Source organism: Podarcis tiliguerta (genome assembly GCF_965153285.1).
Source record: "Podarcis tiliguerta genome assembly, chromosome: 8".
NCBI classification, from domain to species: Eukaryota; Metazoa; Chordata; class Lepidosauria; order Squamata; family Lacertidae; genus Podarcis; species Podarcis tiliguerta.
In genome coordinates, this window is record NC_139541.1 from 41985032 (window position 1) to 42009511 (window position 24480).

General features: G+C 41.4%; 1 protein-coding gene across 14 annotated transcripts; it reads right to left on the bottom strand.

The window, feature by feature from the left end:
• Positions 1 to 919: 919 nt before the first annotated feature.
• Positions 920 to 23151, bottom strand: LOC310683020 (uncharacterized protein). 14 transcript variants are annotated; one of them, XM_083452501.1, is made up of 16 exons: positions 22645 to 23148; positions 22328 to 22518; positions 20497 to 20620; positions 19289 to 19413; positions 17223 to 17313; positions 13781 to 13860; positions 12913 to 12957; positions 12169 to 12203; positions 10857 to 11029; positions 10395 to 10482; positions 9334 to 9399; positions 7717 to 7794; positions 4538 to 5361; positions 4074 to 4153; positions 3697 to 3786; positions 920 to 2220 (listed from the first exon to the last, which is right to left on the bottom strand). In XM_083452501.1, exons 4-15 carry the CDS (start codon positions 19297 to 19299, stop codon positions 3729 to 3731), a joined length of 1629 nt encoding a protein of 542 aa, XP_083308627.1. In that variant the 5' UTR covers positions 19300 to 19413; positions 20497 to 20620; positions 22328 to 22518; positions 22645 to 23148; the 3' UTR covers positions 920 to 2220; positions 3697 to 3728. The 14 variants fall into 14 exon arrangements, with proteins under 14 accessions (XP_083308627.1, XP_083308628.1, XP_083308624.1 ...); XM_083452502.1 differs by having other exon boundaries at positions 4646 to 5337; positions 22645 to 23145; XM_083452498.1 differs by lacking the exon at positions 22328 to 22518 and having other exon boundaries at positions 4646 to 5361; positions 22645 to 23151.
• Between the last annotated feature and the right edge of the window lie 1329 nt (positions 23152 to 24480).

Consider the following 24480-nt stretch of genomic DNA (forward strand, 5'->3'; position numbering starts at 1 on the left):
TTGCTGGTACAAGAAAGGTGGGAGAAAGAGAAGATGCTTAAGTACCATGAAAAGGATAAGCGAGAGTCGTCTTGCAAAAACTCAGTGCTTCTGTTTAGAGCTACTGCAAGATGACTAATCACCGCCTCTTAGAAAAATAGGCAGGTTCCCCCCCCCCCCAATGCCATCTTAAAGGGAACAACTTACCATAACCAATATGCTTTAAAGCACAGATGGAGAAGTTGTAGGTACTAAAGCTCTAACCATCCTTGATTATTGGCTAGGCTGGCTGGAGCTGATGGGAGGTTTGAGTTCAGCAACATGGGGGAGGCACTCCTCATTCCCTGCTTTAAGGACCCTGCAGCTGCTCATGGAGGTCACTACAAGTGTTAAATTTTCACACAGAAAGCACTTTTTTGTACAAGAGCTGGTGAAGACAGTTTTTGCAGTGCTGAGAAACTCACTAAACGCAGCTGTGCTGTGCTGTGTGTAAACACTGAAAGATTCAGTCATTCTCCACAATCATTTATGAGTTTAACTGCACCCAAGTGCTTTGGGTGTAGAAAATCTGTAATAATATTAATAATAATCTGTTAATAATACTCTGGTTTCTCTTCAGATCGTATAAATCTTTCGCCTTTTATGAAAAGCTGTAATAATAAGATTCTCACCGAGCCTCAGTCATTCAGGGAACTCATCCCCCCCCCCCATCCCCAAATAATATTGAAAGAGATACACACAGCTACAGCCATGGAATCCTGTTTTTGTAGTTTGAGAACAATCTGGTTTAAGAATTAAACTGCAAGACTCCTATAGACTTTGACACACACTAAATCGCAGGGGGGAATCTAGCTCTATGTATTGTTCTTCAGTATTTATCATCAATTACCAAGCAGACATTGCATGTATATTTAAGATATATTCTAGCACAAATAGCTGGTTTTCTTTACATTTAAGGTAAAGATTTGTTTTATTTAAATTTTCAAACAGTATTTGAGTTATTGTGCTCAGTTTTGGAAAAAAGGCACGCACATATTTTCTATGAGAGCTGTTTTTTTCTAAATTTGTTTTCATTTTATCAAGCATGTAAGCTATATAAAACATTTTGTAATTAAATGAAATGGGGAAATGTTCAAAATAATTACAGACCCATGCTATAATTCAATTCAAAACTGACGTTGACACAAGAAGGTATTATTCACAGTAAATATTCCTATCTCGTCTCCTCTTTACCTGGCTAAAAATACCCAATTCCCTCAACTGTTCCTCATAAGGCTTGGTTTCCTTTATCATATTGGTAGCCCTCTGCACACATTTCAGCTTGTTAATATCCCATTGACACTTAGGCAATCAATATTCTTTATTCTCATTTCATTTTTTTAAAGAAACTGAACAGGAAATATGAATACAAAACTTAAATGGAGTAGGTTCCATATAATGTTTCTTTACTTTATATTGGTTATTTATTTATTATAAATAAATAAATAAATAGAGTTAGCAAGCTCAGCTCCAGTGTATAATGCTTATAAGAAAAAGTACCACCAAGGGCAGGAATGTGCCTCCATAGTTAACCTACTGAGCTATTGGAGGAAATAAGGCTTCTTTCAGAAAAGTTTTATCCTCATTAAAACAACGAAAGAATACAAGCAGGCAAGAAGGAATTCAAAAAGCAGAGCATATTGCTTAAAACTTAAGACTAGCAATAATAAGAAATACACTGGAGCAGGAAACCTGCTAGGGAGGCAATTTGACCTATTGATGGCAAGGGAATCAAAGGTGTACTACAGGAGAAAAAGGAGATCCCAGAGAAGCTGAATGAATGTTGTGCATCTGTCTTCATTGTGAAAGGTAATGGCCAGATCCATATGCATGAACCTTGTCAGGAAGGAGTTTGAGGCAAATAGTGATGAGAAGAGATAAAATTCCAGCCCTTACTCAGAAATTAAAGATGAAAAAAATAACAGGTCCACATGTCATCCACTCAAGTTCTTAATTTGCTTGTTTTATACCAAAATATTTAATTTCTCCCTAAGATCAGCCTCTATATCTAAACACTGGAAAGTTAACTCCAATTTTAAAGAAAGGATCCAAGTAAAATCAAGGAAATTACAGCCCGGTCAGCTTACTATCTGTTCCAGGAAAACTGGTGGAAAGCATTAAAATCCCAACCTCACTCTTATGGCATCCAAACTGGAGTCGTAGTGGATAACTTCTTGAAGATGTTGGCCCAGGGTGCGACAGCTGTGAAAAAGGCAAATTCCATTTTAGGGAGCCTTTGGGAAATGATTAAAACAGCACTGCCAATGTCATAATGCTCTTATTAAAAACTGTGGTTTGACCACAGTTTGAATAGTGTGTTCTGTCCTAGTCTCACTGTATCTCAAAAAGGATATTGTAGAATTGGAAAAGGTTCAGCAAAGGACAAGCAAAATAAGAATGGGGTTGGAACAACTCCCCCATGAGGAAAGGTTACAACATATGTGGCTTCTTAGTTTAAAGCAAAGATGAACGCGGGACAATGATGACATAATAGAGGTGTCTAAATTAAGCATGGAGAAAGTTTTTCTCCCTCTCCAACACTAAAACCCAGGGCTATTCAGTGAAACTGAATGTTGAAAGAATCAGGACAGATAAAAGGAAGTATTTCTAACACAGTGCATAGTGAAAATGATGAAATTTGCTACTGTAAGATGAAGTAATGGCCACCAACTTAAATGGCATTAAGGGGGTTTAGACTACTTCATAGAGAATAAGGCTATTGGTGGCTACTAGCAATGGTGATAGTATTGGAATTGGTATGCCTCTGAATAGTTGAGGAGCACAAGTGGGGAGAATGCTGTTGCACTAATGTCCAGCCTGCGTGCTTCCCATAGGCACCTGGTTAACCACGGTGAGAACAGGATGGGACTAAATGGGTCTTACGCTCTTAGAGAACAAAAATTTAGTATGGTCAGCTTACTTTCTGATCATTGGTTCTAGGAACAGCATGGGCTACAAGACTGCACTGTAGTATTGTTATTTGGCCATCCCCTGTGGAAGCAGCTAACATATCCCCTTGTGACAAAAGCAGAATAGCCTCTGCTTTACAACCGCTGGCACACATGTGAAGTCAGTTCCTTTCTTTTGAGCCATTAAATATACTACTACTACTAATAATAATAATAATAAATTTTATTTATATCCCGCCCTCCCCAGCCGAAGCCGGGCTCAGGGCGGCTAACAACAATAAAATAGTGCAACTTTCTAAAAACATTATAAAATTAATTAAAATCAAATTGATGGCAATCATAGGCTAAAGTTCTGTAAAGACTGCCAAAGGAGGGAGTCAGGCTGCACCCTGACCAAAGGCCTGGTGGAACAGCTCTGTCTTGCAGGCCCTGCGGAAAGATGTCAAGTCCTGCAGGGCCCTAGTCTCTTGTGACAGAGCGTTCCACCAGATTGGAGCCGCAGCCGAAAAAGCCCTGGCTCTAGTTGAGGCCAGCCTAACCTCTCTGTGGCCTGGGACCTTCAGGATGTTTTTATTTGAAGACCGTAAGTTCCTCTGTGGGACATACCAGGAGAGGCGGTCCTGTAGGTACGAGGGTCCTAGGCCATATAGGGCTTTAAAGGTTAAAACCTTTAAAGGTTAAAATACTAAACACTTGTTTTCAAAAATTTATTTTAATATGTAAGGTACTAATCATTATAATATGGCAAAGGTGACTAGATAAATCCAACCTGAGAAGAACAAGGAACTTCAGCAAAGACTATCATTTCTGTGTGCTGTTGAAAACCCAGCATGCCCATGCCAGCAATGCTCTTGAGATCCTGCAAAACAAAAACAAAAACAAGAAACAATGTGAAAAATAGGATCATAGGATGGTGGATAAGCAGATCATTCTTGCCTGCTGTGTCATATTCCTCAAAATAAAAATACCGGTATATCATTAGCAAGATCTTATGGAATGCAGCAGTCATTGAGCAATTACTTTTACCTTCTCCCAGTTATTTATCTTCTGTTCCTGCAGTGGGCACAGTTCCTTTGGACTCTATGCAGAGCAATCCCTCTGTCTCCCATATCACTTCAAGTATTACTAGCTTGGAAATACACTAACCTTGTAGAGTGCACTTGGGAACAGAGTTCAGATGTTGGTGGCATGTACGTAAAATGAAAAGGGGCTCCTCTCACACACTCCTGCAGGAAGGAAGAGAAGCAGATTTGTGAATTTGAAGTCAGGTTTGCTACCTTGCTCTGTCTTTTGAGATTTACAGGCTACTTCTTTCCCAAACCACTCTCTGCAGGGAGGATGGGAAGAAGGGAAGAGACAGGGATTTCAAGCCATGAGGCCACAAAACTGGTGAGGAAAAGTCATTCATGTTGCACAAGTGAATATAAAACTCTACACTCTGCCTATTGGTAGAATCAAACATAAATACAATATTTGGAGTGGGGGCAAAGAAGAGACCAGGCTTTCTCAAACAGTTGTCAGGGAGCCCCTAATCACACTATGAGAATCCTGTCTATAAACCAGTGTTTCAAAGGGTTTTTACCATCATTGTTCACCCAGATCAGATTTACCAGCTGTTGAACTCCAAGCTGTTCTTCTGGCCTAGTGATGACTTTTGAGGCTCCTGGCTCCCTTCCCTTTCCCAGGACTCCCTCTGTGCATCTAAATTGGGCTGATACCTGATGCTGTTGAACTTGCATCTCCTTTATCCGGCTCTTTTTGGACATGTTCATAGCTACCAATTCCATATTACTGGATTCTGGAAAGGCCGTGGTAGTATGCTGCCCTAGGGCTTTCAGACTGGTACATGTGGGGCCAGAGAAAGTCTCAGTAGGCTCCTCATCTAGAGTCATTTGTTTCCTTTTAGCTGCCACACATGTCCTGCTTATGTCCAGGAATTTCTCCCCAGATCTTCTCACCGAAGTCTGATCCCTCTGCAAATGGGCCATATGATCTTCCTCTTTATTTTCAGACAAGGACCCAAGAGAGATATTTCTCTGAATTGGGGAATGGACAGAAGAGCGAAGGCACATATTAGTGTGAGAATGTGAATTCCTCAGTGATGGGCCACGGGGAATGGTTTCATCAGTATTTGCAGTTTTGCTGACACTACGTGCAGTGATCAATGCAACGGAGCTGGATTTTTGACTGGCAGATTCCTTGGGAGATGTACTGCTATGAAAAGGAAGTAGTGATGGGGACACAGTCTCTTTTGGCGCATCCTGGCCAGAGCTACAGTGGGACATATGAACACGAGGTTCCAGCAAATCTGGGGTGCAGCTGTTGGAGCGTGGAGTCTCTTCTTCCCCGGCAGTATTAGCCATGAGCACCTGCTGTGCGCAGGGGAGGCTGTGTGATATACCAGATGTGTCTGCCAAAGCAAAAATGGAAACAACTACTTTGAAGTCATATAAGAAAACAAGGAGGCTACTGTGAACCTGCTACAAATGATCTCAAAAAGAATGGCTGTGAAAGTCAAGTCAACATAAAATATACACAGCTACTTGCAAATATAACCAAGAATTACACGATATTCTGAAGGCTATTTGCATGTGGGTAATTCTGCCATTTCAAGGGGACAGGAACAGGGACGAGAACCTGATTTGTAAGAGATTTTGACTGGCTAGATGACAATGTAGGCTCCAAATAGGCCATGACAGGAGGACAACTATAATATAAATAATTTGAGCTTAGTGCCACAGTAGAGCATGTCATCTTAGTGGGTAAAATTTAATTTTTGCAAATTTCTTCATTTGGGGGGAATCTTAAAAATATGCTTTTGGATGTGAGAAATTCAAATCTGCTATTTTTGTGATTAGACATTTAGCTTACCAAGTCTACATTTGATTAAGAAGCAAATAAACTCTTGGAAAACATAAAAAAGATGTTTAACCTTCTGAAAGTGTCAGGTAATATAAAATATGTATTAAATATATTGTATAACTGCAAATACTTGGCTATCATTTCTAACGATTTCTATGCACTTTTCCACACATTTTAATTACCAAGCAAAACAAAAATATTTATTTAACCAAAGTATTTTTTTGAATTCCCAAATCATGTTAACAACTTTTTAGCACCCCTCATTTTTGGAATTTGAAAGTTGAAAAATTCAACATGCCCTAGCCCACAGGTAGGTTTTACACATCTGGTCAGCAACCAATTTTCCATTTTCCCCTGTAACACTTTATCCACTGACTTGTCTAATTCAAAGTACGAGCCAAATGGGGTGTGATGAAAGAGATCAGTGAGTGATATCTCTCTTTTGTGTGTGTGTTTCCTTTAAAGCAGCACAAAGAGTTCACATTTTGATTCAAGTAATAACAGGCGAGGGGGGGGTGGACTCTTTCCTGCCTATCCCATTATCTCAATCTAGCTTCCAACTCCCTTGTTGCTGTTTGTCTCACTGGAGAAAAAAACACTCAAATGAGGCTTACAGCAGCTTCAAAGAAGAATGTGGTGGTTTCCTTTTCCAGCTCAATCAAAACTTAAGCCTGACACAGGCACTTTAATAACAAAATTTAGATTGGATCATAACCTCCTTCATTATTTTAGATTTGGGCCCAAGACACAGACAAATTTAACTCTCTCACCCTCAATATGAACAGAGTCAGAGGCTTTGGCAATGCCCACTTCCTTATAATACTGCCCTGTTGCTCATATCCCTGCAAGAGCAATGGCATAAGCGAATGGCATGAACAGCAGAGGTGCATAGTAAAGGAAAGCTTCTGCAAATTGCTATTCACACTGTAGGAGAAGGGTAAAAAGCCCTTTGTGTCTCATCTTACAAAGCAGAAAGATGGTGAGGTGAACTATGGTGTTGGCAGGGCTTTTTTTCAGAGGGAACTCACAGGAACTCAGTTCCAGCACCTCTCAGGTGGGCACCATTGCTACGCTAAGAGAACAAGGGATGTGTTCATGGTAGAGTTGCCATATTTTGAAGAGGAAAAAAGAGGACATATCTGCTGACTTCTAGGTCACTATTGTCTACACTTACTGGCAGCAGCCCTCTAGGGTTTCTAGAAAAATAGCACTGGGAAGGAGAAAGTGTTGAAGCATGGAAGAGACCGGCCCAATTTAGCCACTGTTTCCAACCAGAATGTAAAAAACAAGCAAAACCAACCACCAGTTAACACCTATGATATTTAAAGACAGCAAGTGTGGCTGCAACAAAATCAGATTATTCCGGCTGCCAGTTTCTAGTAGAAACTCAAGATGGACATACTTGCACTACTAAGGATGCCTGGTAATGTTTTTGCTTCACTGTGAATTAAGTATGCATGTCATTTCCCAAGTATCTCTTCAAAAAAAATTGAGAATATAATTTTCAGACATCATAATCCACCCAAAGTTAAGAATATCTAGGTTCCATTGATTTCTAAAATAAATGACTTACATCACTTAACTTTAGCTGGATAGTGCCCAAACCTCATTATTTTGAAAGCAAGAAAGGAGCAAATTTAATTTTTGAAACCTTGAGAACACTGAATCACAGAAACATTTAGCAGCCTAAACTACAATTTTTTTTAATAAATCAAAATATCAATTAAAAACATCAACACTTAACTTCTTGTGTCATTTGTATTTGATTTCTTCAATAAAACAGTCTGACTTTCTTTCATGCTGAAAATTCCAATTATACTTCATCTTTACTATCAAAGCCAAAAGAAATATCCACTGATGCAAATACCTGGTACAAAGAGAAATAGAACAACCTTCTTCACAGGCAGTAGGACAACAACATACTCACCACTGGAGGTGGACAGAGTCATTCCTGGAATTTCATCCCAAGGGTTTTCTGAGGAACCATCTGGGCTTTCAGATTCAGCTGCCAAAAAAAAAAAAAGAGTGCAATCAACTGTTTCCCTGCAAATAGGCCTCTTAACGGTGCAGGCGACCCTGAGGCCAGGTTAAAGTAATGGGAAAGAGCTCTGGACATTCAAACATTCTAGAAATTCTCTCTTCCAAGAAGGCAGCCGGTGTAACCAAAGTAGGACACAACTACCCTCTCCCCTCCCAAGCTGTGTTAAGGTGGAGCATGGTCTGCCCTCAAAGTAAGTTCAAGATCATTCAAAATATCATCTGCAGAGCAGGTTTTCAGAAATTAGTTTAGTGTAAAAATAAGAGCAGAGGTTCTGAAGTTACATCTACTAATGCTTATGGAATAGCTTTGAACCACATGCACAGCATTGTAGCTTGGGGAGGTGGCATTTGATATCTTATCTCCACATCCTTTCAAGACTCCCTGGCCGCATATGAGACTACTTACAGCCATCCACGGTCACAAATGTTTTTTCCCTGTCAAATAACACCTATTAAAAAATTTCATGCTATACTGGAGAACTGCACATCTGTAGTTATCAATGTGCTCCTTAGTCCTTATAAGGTTTCATCCCAAAATCTAATAGCATAGCAAGCCACCAGATGTATCTGAGCCTACAGTAAATGGATATGAAGCATGAATATTGTCAGGTTTTGAAGAGATTACAGAGCACATGGCTCTCAACCACCACTATCCAGACCTCATTAGATAGATTAAGAAGCATAAGCAAGTGAACTTCACATTTGTCAGCTTTCCTTGTAACTGAGTCAAGGGCACTTGCTGCAGCATTTCAAGGTCTCAGCAGATTTATTAGTTTGGTGAATAATAATAATAATAATAATAATAATAATATACCACCCTTCATCCAAGGATCACAGGATGGTTTACAGTATAAAAACACAAAAAACACCATAGTAACAAACAATAACTCCCTACACCCATTGCCCTGCCAACCACTGGCATGTGGCACCCAGAAGACTGCCCACTAGGGAATGTGATACTCAGGCAGAAAGAGGTTTCTACTCTTGGCTTACAAAGTTGGGCACCAAATGAAATTCAACTTCCTATGACTATTATTGAGATGCTGCTCAGTAGGAGCTTTGGATACAGACAAGCAACCATTATCTGTAAAACTACTGATTTCATAATACAGTGGTACCTCAGGTTACATACACTTCAGGTTACATACGCTTCAGGTTACAGACTCCGTTAATCCAGAAATAGTGCTTCAGGTTAAGAACTTTGCTTCAGGATGAGAACAGAAATCACGCTCCGGCGGCACAGCAGCAGCGGAAGGCCCCATTAGCTAAAGTGGTGCTTCAGGTTAAGAACAGTTTCAGGTTAAGTACTGACCTCTGGAATGAATTAAGTACTTAACCTGAGGTACCACTGTAGTCTTCTAGACTTTGAGAGCTCAGTTGTGGACCAAGGTGTCTTTTAGATAATGTGATATCCCCTTAAGTAGAAAGCTGCACTTGTGTCAACAGAAAAGCCATACATCACTTTTGTGGCCTTGCAGGCAGAGAGACAACTACTGCTACTCACCACTGAAAAAAGATACAGTACTTTGCTCATCATCTTGAGTACTCTCAAGAATAGCTTGAGAGGGCTCTGTAAGATAAAGGACAATCTGATTTTTAGCACGGACTCCCCCAAAGAGACACGTATTAGAACCAGCCATTAAAAAATTAAGACCATCAGTAAAAAATTGGAATGAAAATCACCATAAATATCACAACAACCAAACCAAGAGGCAGAAGCAGCAAGCAAAAGCACTTTTCCATCCCCATTACACTTTACCCCTCCCCAAAGGGCTGGACAAAGAGGTGTCTTCACCTACCAAGGAAACAAGACTATGAAAGACTAGGCAGCATTTCTCTGATCTCCGATCTTAACACTTTGACTAGTCTTTAAAATGAAGCATGGGGGGAAAAGGCACCAGACACCAAAAGCTCTTACTTGCTCTTTAAAAGGCAGCAGGCAGAGGCTTATATGTGATCTTAGTACTGTGAAACTTGAACTTTGAATCACCTGACATCATAAGATGCCAGGGGATTGGTAGCCTGTCCACCTGGCCTGTGGAGGGTGGGCGAGATTCAGTTCCTCTTATCTGACAAATGCACCACCTCAGCTCACAGCAGCCCTCACCCTTAATTCATAAGATCTATGAGATTCTGCCCAAAAAAACAGCAGTGGTGGACAATAAAAACAGCCAGACCTTGCACTCTCCCTTCTACTGTAGCTTGGGTATTAAAATGTAGCTCCTGGTTGTGGTCACAGAATTCTCTGTCCACAAAACCTCAACCTTGGTCTCTCAAACATACTTAGGCTTTGTTAGTCCTTATGGATTACCATTAAAATGATGGCATTTAGTTATGAAGTTCTAGGGACACTTGATATTCTGAAATAAACAGAACTGCTTCGTAATAAAGTAATGTGGCAAATTCATAGGCTAGAGCAAGAATGGGGAGCACTCTGAATACTCAGTTACAGTTCTCACAACCCCTAGCTATTGACCATGCTGCCTGGGGCTGATGGGCCCAACAGCATAAGGAAGGCCCCATCCTTAACTAAGGTAATCTTTCACCCAGCACTCTGGCACTCACTTGGTAGGTAGGACTTGTGAAGTAATGCTTCATTTTCTGCACTGATTGTCAACAGCTTGGCTGGGATGGCAAAGACATTCTTGTGAACCTGAAATCAGAATTGTTACTCCACTTCTGCTTCCCTGCATAGCACAACAGATCCACGCAGACCCAGCCAATGCTTAACAGGCCAATAAATCTTACCAATTACATAATTGTCCAATAAAATAGAAAATAAGGGACCCTGGTTAGCAAATCTCAGCCATTTACAGCCAGTATGGAAATTCTACCAGATCTACTGATTTGAGAAATAAAAAAACCTGACATCTGCTTTACTTTCAGGGATGAAGGTTTTATCAGTTTTGATCTGTATTTTTTATTCTTTATTCTTCCATCATCTATCTACCCTTTCAACCATCACGCCCACACACCCCATCCCTGTGATTTTCAGTTGAGATGTCACAGGCAGAACAGAGAACAGACCTTATCTTGCTTGCGTTCCACCTGCCATTTGGTGTCAGGATATACAGCCAACTGCTCAGAATCCAACAGCTTGCTGGGGTTCAATAAACTGAGACAATCCTTGGCATTTTCTTTTAAAGTACTGAGTTGATCCTGCTTTATCTCCTGCAGTACTTCAGAAACGGATGATGGCTCTTTACAGGAAAAGGAAATGTGCACAGTAAAATAGGGTGTTAGCTTTGGAACAAGAGTCCCGTAACATTTCGTATTAGAGCTAAATGAAAATGAAACAGATGCCTACAACACTAGGCCAATTTTAAAAGTTAGTCAGAAATATGCTTGCATCAGTCTTTTTGTAATTTGATCCAAGGTAAACATATTCTGTCAATAACAAAGTGAAAGTTTCTGCTGTCAGCAAAACACATAAATCAGGATGTAATCTTGCTATCTAAAAGCAGATTACAAAATGTTTGTCCTCCACTGTAAGTGGCCCAGATGCACCGTTGTCCACTGACAAGGGATTTTGTTTAGTGGAATCCACCTCTTTTGTTGAATGTATACTAATCTGGCTAAAACAGTTTTACCCATTCTTAGAACTGTAATGTTTTTATTTGTTTTACAATTGTGTATTATACTGGTGTAACCTGCCCTGGGATCTGGTAAAGGGCAAGAAAGAAATTTTAGGAATAAATAAATAAAAGTGACACAGAGCTATGCAATGCAAACACCCATCAATACTCTGTTAAGGCAATAAGGGACAGAAAAACCACTTACAGTAAGCCTGAAACTTACACTCACTTTACTTATGCAATCATGCGGGTGACCAAAAAATAAGCAAATAAATCCGAAAACCACAGGAAAAATAGGGTTAAATCAAAATGTGGTAGAGAAACAACAGTTGCCAGTCCCATCTGCCATTGCTGTCACCTGGGAGAGTGTTTGGGCACCTTCAGAGAATAGGAGTGAGAAAGGGTCTAGCAATTGCATGGAGAGCAAGGGAAAAGTGACCTGAAAGTGAGCAAAAGTCATCTGGAATGTGTGGGGAAGGTTGACTGAGCAAGTGGGACTGAGAGTGATGGGAGTTGATCTGAAAAGTGGTCCAGAAGCAAGGGGAAGAGGTTTTTTAAACTTGGTTTTTTTATGGCTTCTTACAGGTCTTCCTGGCTTTATGTGTTTTGTCATTTATGTGCAGTTCCACATAGGTTGCGGGCTTGCAGTACTGCATGACGCAAGTATGATATGGAGACTTAATTAATCTTATACCAACCAGCCCCTTCTATTATGTTACACTAGGATTTCCCTTTAGAAACGTCCAATGTTCACTATACAATACCTGAGCTGGACCAGGGCTGGAGAGCAAGGCTTTTCCTGAAAGACACAAACAAAATAGAACCTAGAGTTAAGAATGGCAATGGGTTTGCAAAACCTTCAAACAACCTCTTTTTATGTCTGAATCAAATTTTGCTGTTAATTGATTTTATCTGACCCATTTTGATCCACTCTAAGGATGACATTTTAGCACATCCCTATCCCAAAATACTTGTTATGACATCTTAGAAATGGCTAGTATAGTAAATCCCTCCTTCTTTCTGAACAGCTCATTCTTTCTCTACTTCTGGATTGATTACAAGAAAGTAAATATCTCAGTTAAAGGACTATTAGCTTCTACTGTAAAATTTGGCATTTGAAACAAGAGAAAGAAAAACTGATGTGTGGACTATGGACGATTCCTATATAGTAGAGTCTATATCATCATCTAGTGAAAAGTTATTGTCTGTACATACAGAACTATCAATCAATTCCAGTAATATATCTTGCTGTTCATTGCACTATCCTTCCTCCAAGGAGTTCAGAGTGGTGTCCATGAAGGTTATTTCATGTTATCTTCACAATAGCCCTTTCTGTACTGAGAACCTGAAGTTTTGAGCTCTGACTGTTCTAAAACAAAAACCTTACTAATATGTGCAAAACAGAACCTGAAACGTGTTTTGGTAAGCCACGTAGAATATTTCCACAGCTATCTTAAGCTAACTCACATGTTAAGCATGAAGAAACAACTGTTGGACCATGTACTTACTGCCACAGTTCCTTTATCTTCTCCAGTACTGAGGGCTCCCGGTTGCTATAAAAAGATGACATCTTAGCATTCCCAGCTTTTCACCATAGTCCAAAGTTACCACTTAAGCTTCTCAGAGCAGAAGAACAAATGGATTAAAGAATGGATTTCGAAACCTGACCGATCATACGAAAAATTACAGAATACTCTTAGTTTCTGAATATGGTAGATCCCAAGCCCATCAAAAGTTACCAAAGCCACTTGGAGAATTATTATTATTTTCATTTTTAAAAACAACCAATTTGCAGCTTCAATTTCCAGTAACAAAAACATCACTAAGTAGCAATTCTCTCAAAAATGACTGGCTGCCTCCAGGGGACACTGCCTGTCATCTTTCCAAATCCCCTTCTTTGACAATTTGAGAAAGCTACAGCACTGAACTAAAAGAGGTAAGGGCCTAACTACACAGGACGCTAATGAAAACATTTCCCCCAAATATAAATTGGTATGCAGCAGAGGCTATTTTCATTTAAATTGTGGCTGGGAGTAGAAGATTTGAACCTTCCCACACCATACACCTCACCATACCTGGAGTTTCTGAGATAAAACCATACATGCACCTCTGGGTTGGCACTTAAATTTTTAAAAGCCACAATATGATTGCTAACCACCTCATTCACATCACAGGTAGTAAGGCTCTAACAAAATAAGACTGTTGGGAAGGACACATACCCATTCATTCTGCCCAGTTTAATTTACCAAGCTTAAGTAAAATGTGATGCAAATTCAAGCAGACTCATATAAAGACTCATCTAAGTGTTTTCTAGCGAACCTTCGTCCATGCAAATTCACACATCAAGCCCATAACAAAGCTCAGAGAAAGTCTCACCAGTCTTGCTGCCTCCGTTCCCTCCGCTTCATGGGCATCACTCGGAAACAATCAAGTACCAGGTAAAATCGGCAATCCTCCTGAAAGTGAAGGAAAGGCAGAATTAGGTATGTTGTGCCTGGATGAGTATTCAGTCCAACATAAGGCAACACATGTTCCCAAATTTGATTTTATTTAATACTTGAATGCAGAGGTGCCAAGACTGAGGGGGCCCAGTGTGCATCATGTGTGACGTTGCACCATCTAGAGGAGGTCGAGCGCTTTGGCCGCTGAAGCTGCGACACATGATGCACAATGCATGTGATGTGCATGCATGACACACGTTGGGGCCCCTCAACATCAAGGGGAACCAGCCCCTTTCCAGCAAAGACTGAGGGGGCCGAAGACACATAAACCCCTAGAGTTAGCACACCTGTTTGAATGATATGCAGGAAGTGGTGGGAGGTGGAGAGAACAGATAGCAGGGCCTTTAACAAAATCCAGAAGCCCCCTTCTTGGCTTTCCCTAAATTTAATCATATTATGCTCCCACAGAATAATAGAGAATAAGAGATGAGAGGGGGAAAAGACAGCCTTCAGTCCATTAATATTACTAAGTGTAAGATTTGTAGGGAAGGGGGGGGGGATTACAAAATGCAAACGTCTCCTTGCTCTCTCCAGCCAACATAGGCTTGCTTCGGGACAATGTAACTGTCCATGTCAGCTGCTCAAGACCAACCTGTGTCCCATATAAGCTGTGCCAACAAAATACCACTTGGGACAATAAAGGATCCTTCACATGTTAGCTTTGCCCCTCAGGTTCATGGGATAAATGTGGTCTTTTCACAAGAAACTTAGGCAAGAAAAAATTATCTACCCACAAAATGGTAATGATAAGTAAATAAATAATGAGTTCCCTGTTATTAAGATAAAGACTTGCCTTTCCTTTAACAAGTATCATTTAAGTTTTCAATAACCTCATGAGGTGGGTTAGGCTGAAATATAGTGACATGTTCAACACCATCTTCAGGTCCAGCATTTAAAACTTTGAAAATAAATTGCAGTCACAGAAAAAAGAAAAAAAAAAGACCATTTTCAGGGCCAGAGGGAGATTGGAAACTTATGCTCCACCACAACCGCCCCCATTTTCAGGACATAACTACTCACAAACTCACCTTAAGAGAGTGTGCTTTCCCAAGACTACAATGCTGTATCAATTTTAGAAAAGGAGGTGGGAGAAGTCACCTCACAATGATACTTCTTCTGCCTTAAAGATGGCAGACACTCAGAATGCTGACAAACTCAAATCAGACAAAGGTTTGTGCCAGACAGCCTTCTGTGTCAGGAGAAAAGTCAACCGACTCAAGAGTCCCACCCTGACTATTATCCTAACTTCTGAGGAGCAGATGAACCCTAATACCACAGCTAAAATACAAGCCAACCTGTGGAGGCTGGCTGAGGCCTTCACATGTTTTCCCGCCAATTTATGTGAGGCAATGCAGCTGCACCTGATTCTAAGTACCGTATTTACTGGAATGTAATGTGCACATTTTTTTGCAAAATTAGGGTGCACATTTGATTTGATGGCACGTTTTCAATCGCCAGCAAATACTTTTTTGGTTTCAAGGTTTTGAAAATTGAGGTGCGCATTAGATTCAATAGTGTATTAGATTCGCGTAAATACGGCTACTTCTTTCTAAAGCACCTGCTTTCTAGGCTCATAATAGAACCTGAGGTGATGTCAACGACATTTTTTTACACCATAGGTCTGGTCAGAGGAAACAAAGGCAATTTTGGTAAAGAAAACTGAGGCTGCAATCCAATTACTGTACATAGATTTTAACTGACTAATGGTAGGTGTTTCATTTTATTTATTATTTTATTACACAACATACAAATGCACTATAAAAACACAAAATACAAAATAAAAATAACCAAACCCTGCCCCCCACAAACCAATATCCCTCATCCCCCCCCAGCTCCCACAAACACATTTAAAAGAGAGTATAAGATGTTAATCAGCCCAAGGTCTGGTTGAAGAGGAGCGTTTTCACCTGCTGTCTAAAGGGGTGTAATGAAGGTGCCAGCCGAAACCTCCCTAGGCAGAGCATCCCACAAATAGGGAGCCACTGCAGAAAAGGCCCCGTTCTTGTGTTACCACCCTCCAGACCTCTGGTTGGGGAGGCACACAAAGAAAGATGAGGATCACAGAATCCAGGTTGGTTTATATGGGGAGAGGCAGTCCTTGAGGTACTGTGGCCCTGAGCAGTTTAAGGCTTTATAGGTCAAAACCACCACTTTGAATTGGGAAGGAAACTAATTGGCAGCCAGTTCAGCTGGGCCAGAATCAGTGTAATATGCTCAAACCGTCTTGCTCCAGTGAGCAAGCTGGCTGCCAAATTCTGCCAATTTTACTGATCGCCAGTAAAGAAAATAAAGTGAATTAATTCCAACAAAGATGGCAAAAGATGCTAGAAACGAACATCACTGAAGAAATATGGGGAAATGCCATATTTTTCCATGTATAAGAGGCCCCCATGTATAAGACGCCCCCTATTATTTTAATCCAAAATTAAGAAATTAAGTTGTTTAGCTTTTAGGTGGGGTGGGGGAGGTCACTTCCGCCAATTGTTCACCCACCTGCCACCACTGCCGATCACTTGCCACAGCCACTGCCAATAGCACGCCTCAGCACAGTCGTCAATTGTCTGCCCGCCCGCCACCACCAACAGCCCACCCGCCCACTTGCTGCAGCCGCCAATCGCCTGCCCAACTGCCACAGCCAATCACCATCAAGTCTTGCCACAGCCACCAATCACCCGCTGAATCGCCACTGCCAATCTCCTGCTTGCTGCTGCCATTAATCGCACATCCCGCCTCTGCATTCACTATCCATGTATAAGACGACACCCAATTTTTGCCTTTTTTTAAAGCAAACAAGCATAGCCTTATACACAGAAAAATACGGTAAATTCTCTAATAATTTGGTATCCTGCAGGCCCAGCTTCCTATTACCTCAGTGGCATAATCCCATGGTAGGCAGCACACTTTCCTAAAACCAACAGTCCTTTAGAGACATCTGGATGAATGCATGTGAGCTAAAAGTGTGGTGTGAGAATACACACAAGCCGTAAGGCTTCAGTGTCTCTGTGCTCACTGGTTGCACTCCTGACCTTTGTGCACTGAGTGCAAAGATTCTAGTCACGTTCAGTTTTAAATGGTTAGACTCCTTCCCACAGTAAGAAACTCAGTATAATCGTGATCGCGACTGCCCAGGTTCAGCTGAGCATGGTTAGGACCAACCTGCAGATAACTGGGAGAGGCAATGCAGTTTTTTACGGATTGGTTTTTTTATGTTTTTAGATATGTTGTAAGCTGCGCAGAGTGGTTGGGGAAACCCAGCCAGCGTGGGGTATAAACAATAATAACTTAAATAATAAATAATAAATATTCATGTGCCTTACCACTTTAGCTTCTTCTTTAAAACAAACCCTAAAATTCTGCAGGACGATGAATTGGCCAACAATACTGGAAAATCCAGACTGGGGTAGAGCACTAAAAAAGAAAGAAAGAAAGAAAGAAAGAAAGAAAGAAAGAAAGAAAGGAAGATGTATTGATAGCCATGCCCAATAGTTTGCCACATTGTCTAAAAGGCTGCAATTCCAAGCAAAATTTGGAAGAATCCATTCATTTCCTCAGAATACTGAAACTTTCAGCTTCAGCTTCAAAAACAAAGACTGTAGATAACAAGAAAGATATGTTTTGAGAATATATTTATTTTTGAATACTTGTACATCATCATTCAAAGGCTGCAGGTAGTTTACATCAAAACACAGTAAAATAATATAATCATGCAAGTAGTGTGCTTGTGTGCTCTGTGTGATCCAGATTATGTAGTCCTTACTTTCCTTTAGCTAGGAACACATATTGCTCATCACTCACCCATATGTCACTCCCTCCTCACACTACATTGCTCAGGGGGCGGGGTGGGGAGATCTTTCAAGTTGTACAAAAGCCCATGTGGAAAGTGCAGAATGAAGTTTGCCAACAGTGTGCAAATGCAAATGTGCACATATTGGTTTGCAAAAATTATTCTAAGAACAGAACTTACACTGTCTCAGAGTGAATAGAGTAATTATGTATGCAGGACCTAAAATATTATGGAATTTACTCTTCCATGCTACATGCTCTGCAAATAGAAATTAACAACTGGTTGTCTACCATAGGCTCTCTTGTGTGTCTTAAAAAGTGAAGAATGCATGAAAGGTCTAAAGTTAATTTTTAAAACGGCATTCTTGCGTTATGAGACTTCTGGTAGATTTTATAACACAGAATTTTAGATTGCTTGGCACAGAATGGTATGCAGATTGCTAATGTGCTAGCTTTTGTACATGCATGTACAAAATGTACATGTTTCATAAAATTTATATACCACATAATTCTAAGAAAAAGCCTAAAAGTGGTTTAAAACCCCAAAGCAGTAATAAAAATGAAAAACACAAGGAACCATAACAAGGTTCTCTAGCCAAAGCAAGGTGCTCTGTAGATAAAACCAGGAAAGTCACCACTACCTAAGCCTCTCAGAAATCTATTGCAGCAGGGCCCATGGCAGTGTTAATTTAAAAGCTAGCTAAACTAAGGATTAGCTACTGTTCAGGACTGACAGAGGATACAGCTTTATGCCTTAAGCCTCTGGTTTGTGGAAGCTATGATGGGACAAGGGGAAAGTGGAATGTGTGCTGATTCACACAGTAGCCTTTTAGAATCCTTCAACCTGGGGGGGTTGGGGGTGGAGAAAGAATCTTGCACAATTTAGTGAAAGAATCCAGTCACTTGGGCCACCAAAGAGATGTTGCTTTAACACTGGACGATGAAGTCACTGACCTCCATAAAACAACTGATGAGTGATTTGAACTGGCAATGTATCCACATCAGCACAACGAAGAGAAGTATGAGACCATTTTAATTAGTTTTTCTTAAGAATTATGCATTGTAGTGGGCCGCTTAGTATAAAATAATTATCTTCAAAATTCATATCATTAAAACACTGCAATCCGTCTCCCTTGCTTATTTTAATACTTTTTATTTTTTGTTTGAATATTATTTTAATTTTAGACTAGTGAGTTTGTTTGCTTTTAAAGGCTATGTGACAGGCCCTCAAAACATTTCCATTTTTCTTAATTGCTTGCCACAAGCTCAGCAAGATAGAAACAAGGGTGGAGAGCAGTGTGGAACCACCAATATTTATTGGTAATCTATAAGGTTCCCTATAGTAGGCTGTTTACCCAAACACCAATTTCACCCCGGCAAATTTGATGATTAGGACCTGGGAGACCTGGGTAAAAATCTCCTCTCACCCAGGAAGCTCACTGGACAACTTTGGGCCACTCACTGTCTCTCAGACTAAGGTACCTCACAGGGTTGTTCAGAGGATAACATGTAGTGTGAGGAGAACTATTTACACCACCTTAAGCCTATTGACAGAAAGCTGAGATATAAATGTAGTTCATACATAAAGTGTAAAAATTACCATTTTGTCATCTGAACAGCTTTGGCTGTAACATCCACTTGGATATAATGATGCCCATCTGCGACGCACAGAATAGCTGCTGGAAGCTGCTCATCATGATCTAGAGCCTTTGTTTCATTTAGAACCTAGCAATAAATTGGGAGATAAGGCAAGAAAAGAAGTCAGGTATTTCCCACACATATTAAAAATAGGGACCAAGCCACTCTAGAGTCTTTCATTCATTTTTGTGGGGAGCGGGGGCAGAATGAGGAAGATATGGAGACCCACAAAGTTTTGAAAGCCACAGTACGGCAATTTAGATCTGCATATGAGAAAAAAGCAATAGTTGTGGGAGCAGGGGACTTCCCATTTTTCAGAGGATGAATACTCCTGTTGCAACAGGAATCATCTTAAAAAGATCAGTCTCCTAACAAGAAGAAAAACTCTCTTCTAAGCTGGTATGTGCTGACTTCCAATTTTTACAAGTACTTGTATTAAAAGACAAAATGGTAGGAATGGGGGGGGGGGGACTTCAATCTGCTTCCCAACTAAACAGGGGCACCATTTTAGTGAATCAAAATATTGTAATTAATCTAACTGATCAACCAACTTAAACACTGCAGCTCCGGCTATAAGGCACATAGGCTGCAATCCTATTCTCATTTACCCGGGGGTAAGCTCCATTAAACACAGAGGGACTTGCTTCTGAGCAAGCATGCATGAGATTGCTCTAATATAAAGCAACTCTTATGCTCAAGCAAAAGGTCTCCTCTGGATTCAGAAGGCAGAACATAGCCACTTCCTCAGGAGCAGCAGGAGCAGCAATTATGTCCACATTAATGTGGTGTAAGAGTGTTGAACCAGGACATGGGACATGCAGGTTCAAATCCCTACTCTGCTATGAAGCTTTCTGCCAGTCTTTCTCTCTCTCTCGCTCACTCTGCATAATGAACCTCAGAGCAGAACCACTCAAAGTGGTGGTACATAGACTGGGGCAGGTCTGTGAGCCATCAGCTACTGATCCGTGGTAACTTCACCACAGCCCAGGTTGGGTTTGATACTTCAAGATAGCTTGAGAAGTACCGCCTCACAGGGTTGTTGTAAAGAGTAAAGTGAGGGTGGAGACATTGTTCTAAGCTCCTTGGAGGAAGGGGAGTATGGAATTTTATTTTATATTAAAAATTAAGAGTTCCCCATTCATCACTGCTTAAAAAGTCACATGAATATACCCTCAGGACATGCCCAAGTTGACCCTCTTCTCTGGCTTCAGAATCCTTGTACTCCAGGAGAAGATTCACGATCCAAGGTTCCAAGTAGCAGGGCCTGTTTGTCTGGCTATCTTCATTGTCTAAACTGGAAAAAAATAAGTAATTAAAATTACTAAGGCGTGGAAAAATGTGCAAAAGTGGCATGGCAAAAAATGTTGCTTGATGGTATCACACTAAATATCTTCCAGATTGCTATACCATTAAAACCCATTGTGCATTTATTCATCATTAAGAAAACAGAAAAACACAGAGAATGTTTGAGATAACATGAGCCATGTTACTTCAGAGAATGCTTCATATGCCCTTCCATATGTATGTAGGTACACAGCCAATCCATGTTCAGCCATCTTAATGGGACTACTAGGACCTTAACACTTTCATATTCAATGACCTCACCTTCTCATGTAACCATCAGTAGAGTAAACAATTTGCAAGTTGGTATACAGAAAGTTCATCCAAGAAGCTCTTCATTTTAACTGAAAAACCATTCTTATTTGATAAGAAACAGAAACATGTACAGTGGAACCTCTTGTTACGTACCGTCCTCCTTGCAAGCGCTGCAGGTTACAAGCTCCACTAACCCAAAAGTAGGTGCCCCTTGTTGTGAACTTTGCCCTGGGATGCGAGTGGAAGTCGCGCGGCGGCAGCAGGAGGCACCATTAGTGAAAGCGCGCCTCATGTTACGAGCAGTTTTGGGTTGCAAATGGACTGCCAGAACGGATTAAGTTTGTAACCTGAGGTACCACTGTATTCTAAGCCAGGTGCAGTGTGGTACAAAATTAGGTACAAATTTTGAGGAATAAATTATGAGCATCATATAATTTTTATTTTGAAAAACACCCTTGATTGCAAAATTTACTCCTGCCTGTTGCACATCACTCTATTTTCAGATACTTTTGCCAGAAATCAGGAGGGCTAGAAACTTGCAATATAAATATAAGTTTTGCAGAATTCTGTATTAGAGTCCAGATTTAGAGCAAAACTGGGGAGCAGGCAAGCAGTTCCTGAGAACAGAAGATCTTCCTTCCTGATACAGTTTCACCCATTAGTATCACTCCTTTCTCTTTTCTATTGAGATTCCCAGATTGCACTATGGGATTAGGAAGGGGTTTGCATTCACCCAATACCAACATAAAAAGCTTGCACAGACATGCCCACAAGGTCACTCACAGGGTACTCAAAGTGGTCTTTATCATGCTGGTGAATAGCATAAGGTTACCTGATTTTTTTCAATGAATCTGGGGACACTTCACTCTGAAATGAGTCAGAATGATAGGATTTTGTCAGGGGACTGATTGGTAAATCTGGGGACTGTCCCCGGGAAACGGGGATGTCTGGTAACCTTAGAAAAGCAGCCTAATGCAGATATGAAAGGAATATACAGGGCTGGTCGTTGCTGGTCCAAGAAGAACTTACAATTTTGGACACCCACTGCAGAGCTACTATAAATGTGAGTTGATGCAAAAACAGCAGACTCTCATTAAATCTAAAAGTAAAACCTGTATTGACAGAACACTTTCTCAGACATAAGACAAATTCAGACTAAACTGAGTGGGAGAATCATTCTACAACCTATTTTATTCTCTGGTAAGAGGAAAAATATAGAGATAGGTGAAGTAGTGCTATTTATTTATTTATTTATTTATTTAATTTATATACCATAGCTTTAGGTATGGGTTTTACACATGTATTTTATGCCTGGCAGATAGGACTGGTTATATTACTTAGAAGGAAGCCCCAGCCCATCGAGTTGAACATGAAACTTTCAGAGTAAAACCCTGCCCACACTTACATAGAAGCTAAGCCTCACTGCAATCGTTCGGGACTCGCAGCGCAATAAGCCTACGTAGTACGGAGGATGGATTGCATTTGCGCTGGAAGTGAATCCAAGTGGTCCAAAGCAAAAGATGCCGTGCGCGCCTCTGTACAGCAACGGGAAAATAATGTCCCGAGATGGAAGGGCTGCTTCGGAAAATCAATATCCTACGGCGAGTAAAAGTCCTTTTAAAAGGGAATTACGAAGCACTCAAGAGCTTCGCCACCCGCCAGCTTATTCGGCGGCCTCTGCCTGCCAGCTGCACCGACTACACCCGGGACCCGCAAACTTACCCCGTGGGCTTTGAGTCCCGCAGCGACCTCCGCTCCCGATTCATAGGGGCAGCTGCCGAAGACCCGTGTCAAAGCGACCTGCCCCTTTCTCTGGACAGGAGCGAGGCCTCATTCCCGCTCCGCTAGCTGGACTCCTCCTCCCAGCGACTTCCCAACGCGACCCGAGCTAGGTGGGATGGCCGGAGGGCGGGAGGGACAGGCACGGACGGCCCCTTCGCGTCTCGCCCTCCCCTCCCGAGCTTCCCTTGCAGCGCCTGCAAAGCAGGAAGAGGAAGCGACGTTGGCGCAGGCTTTCCGTTGTACAAAGTAAACAGCTCGGCCCGCGCAAGATGTCGGACGCCGAGGCGGGAGGATCCGCGCAAAGAGACATCCTTCCCCCCCAGTTTCCTGAGCCTTGCCAACTGGCCCAAACCGTGCTGGCTTGAAGCAAGCTCTGCAGTGCACTCAACTGCTCTGCGAGCATTGTCATCTGAAGGCAGGATAAAAATGTTTACAATGAATAATAAATAATAATACCTTACTATATTTTCCGCACTTCCCTTTTCATTTCCCCAGGCCTTTAAAATTATATTATTGCTTTATGCTGTTGTAGCTCTCTGGATTTTACTCTTCTGTCCTCAGTTTAAATTGTTTTGCACAGTCACTTTTCCTCTGTTGTATAGTGATTGATTTTATAATTGTATAGCACTTTGGGGTTTTTTGACATTTTGTTTGATTAAATTCTGAAGAATGTTGATTATACCGCAGCCTGTAAAGTGTATGTATGTAATATACATTTCCCTAGTTTTAATCATTACAACGTCTTTGTAAGGTTGGCGGTATTATTTCCCTAACTACAACTGTAAGTGGGGACTGAGGCTCAGAGTGGGGCTACTGAATTCTGGCTAATGCATTGGAGTGATGGTTTCATTCAAACTAGGAACTATTGTGGATGATTATAACAATTCCAAAATTAGTGGGTGTTTAATTACATGTAGGAGCATTAGTAGATGGAGAAGTATTCTTTATGCAATATCACCATCTGTTGGATCCTGCAGGAAACGCAGAGGCCCATTAACAGTGAAATCCTATTCCCATCTTTTCAGAAGTACCGTAAGTTGTATTAAGTAGGATTTTCTACCAGACAAATGACTCTAGTATTTTAGGCTGCAGGGCTATAATTAGGTCACATCCTATAGCAGTGCACAGAAAACCAGGTGGGGTGCAGAGGCTCCACACCTGTGCAGGCGTCCTCAGGTGTTAAATATGCACACAACTATCAATGCCCTGTTAGCCCTGCCAGAATGGGGGGTCAGGTACATACATACATAGCAACCAATGTCCTGCCCTATCAGCCATGCATATTCAGGAACAGTGCATGTGTAGCTATGGGTGGAGTGCGCTGTCAACATATGCCCTGCTCCTGGTGGCCTTGTTAGAAGGTAAAGGGACCCCTGACCATTAGATCCAGTCATGGCCGACGGGGGTTGTGGCGCTCATCTCGCTTTATTGGCCAAGGGAGCTGGCGTACGGCTTCCGGGTCATGTGGCCAGCATGACTAAGCCGCTTCTGGCGAACCAGAGCAGCGCACGGAAACACCGTTTACCTTCCCGCCGGAGCGATCCCTATTTATCTACTTGCACTTTGACGTGCTTTCGAACTGCTAGGTTGGCAGGAGCAGGGACCGAGCAATGGGAGCTCATCCCGTCGCAGGGATTCAAACCGCCGACCTTCTGATCGGCAAGTCCTAGGCTCTGTGGTTTAACCCACAGTGCCACCCGCGTCCCTGGTGGCCTTGTTAGGTGTGAGCTTAAGCACCAGGTGGCAGGGTGGCAGCCTGAGGGCCTCCACTCCCAC

What these genes read in the sequence shown, in the direction of transcription:
- LOC310683020 (XM_083452489.1), bottom strand. Translation starts at nt 22,688, where the DNA reads ATGAATCGGGAGCGGAGGTCGCTGCGGGACTCAAAGCCCACGGG. An exon ending in CGGGACTCAAAGCCCACGGG is followed by an intron (nt 20,621 to 22,644) that starts GTAAGTTTGCGG and finishes ATTTTTTTCCAG; the next exon opens with TTTAGACAATGAAGATAGCC. An exon ending in CCAGCCCTGGTCCAGCTCAG is followed by an intron (nt 11,030 to 12,168) that starts GTATTGTATAGT and finishes TTTCCTGTAAAG; the next exon opens with AGCCATCATCCGTTTCTGAA.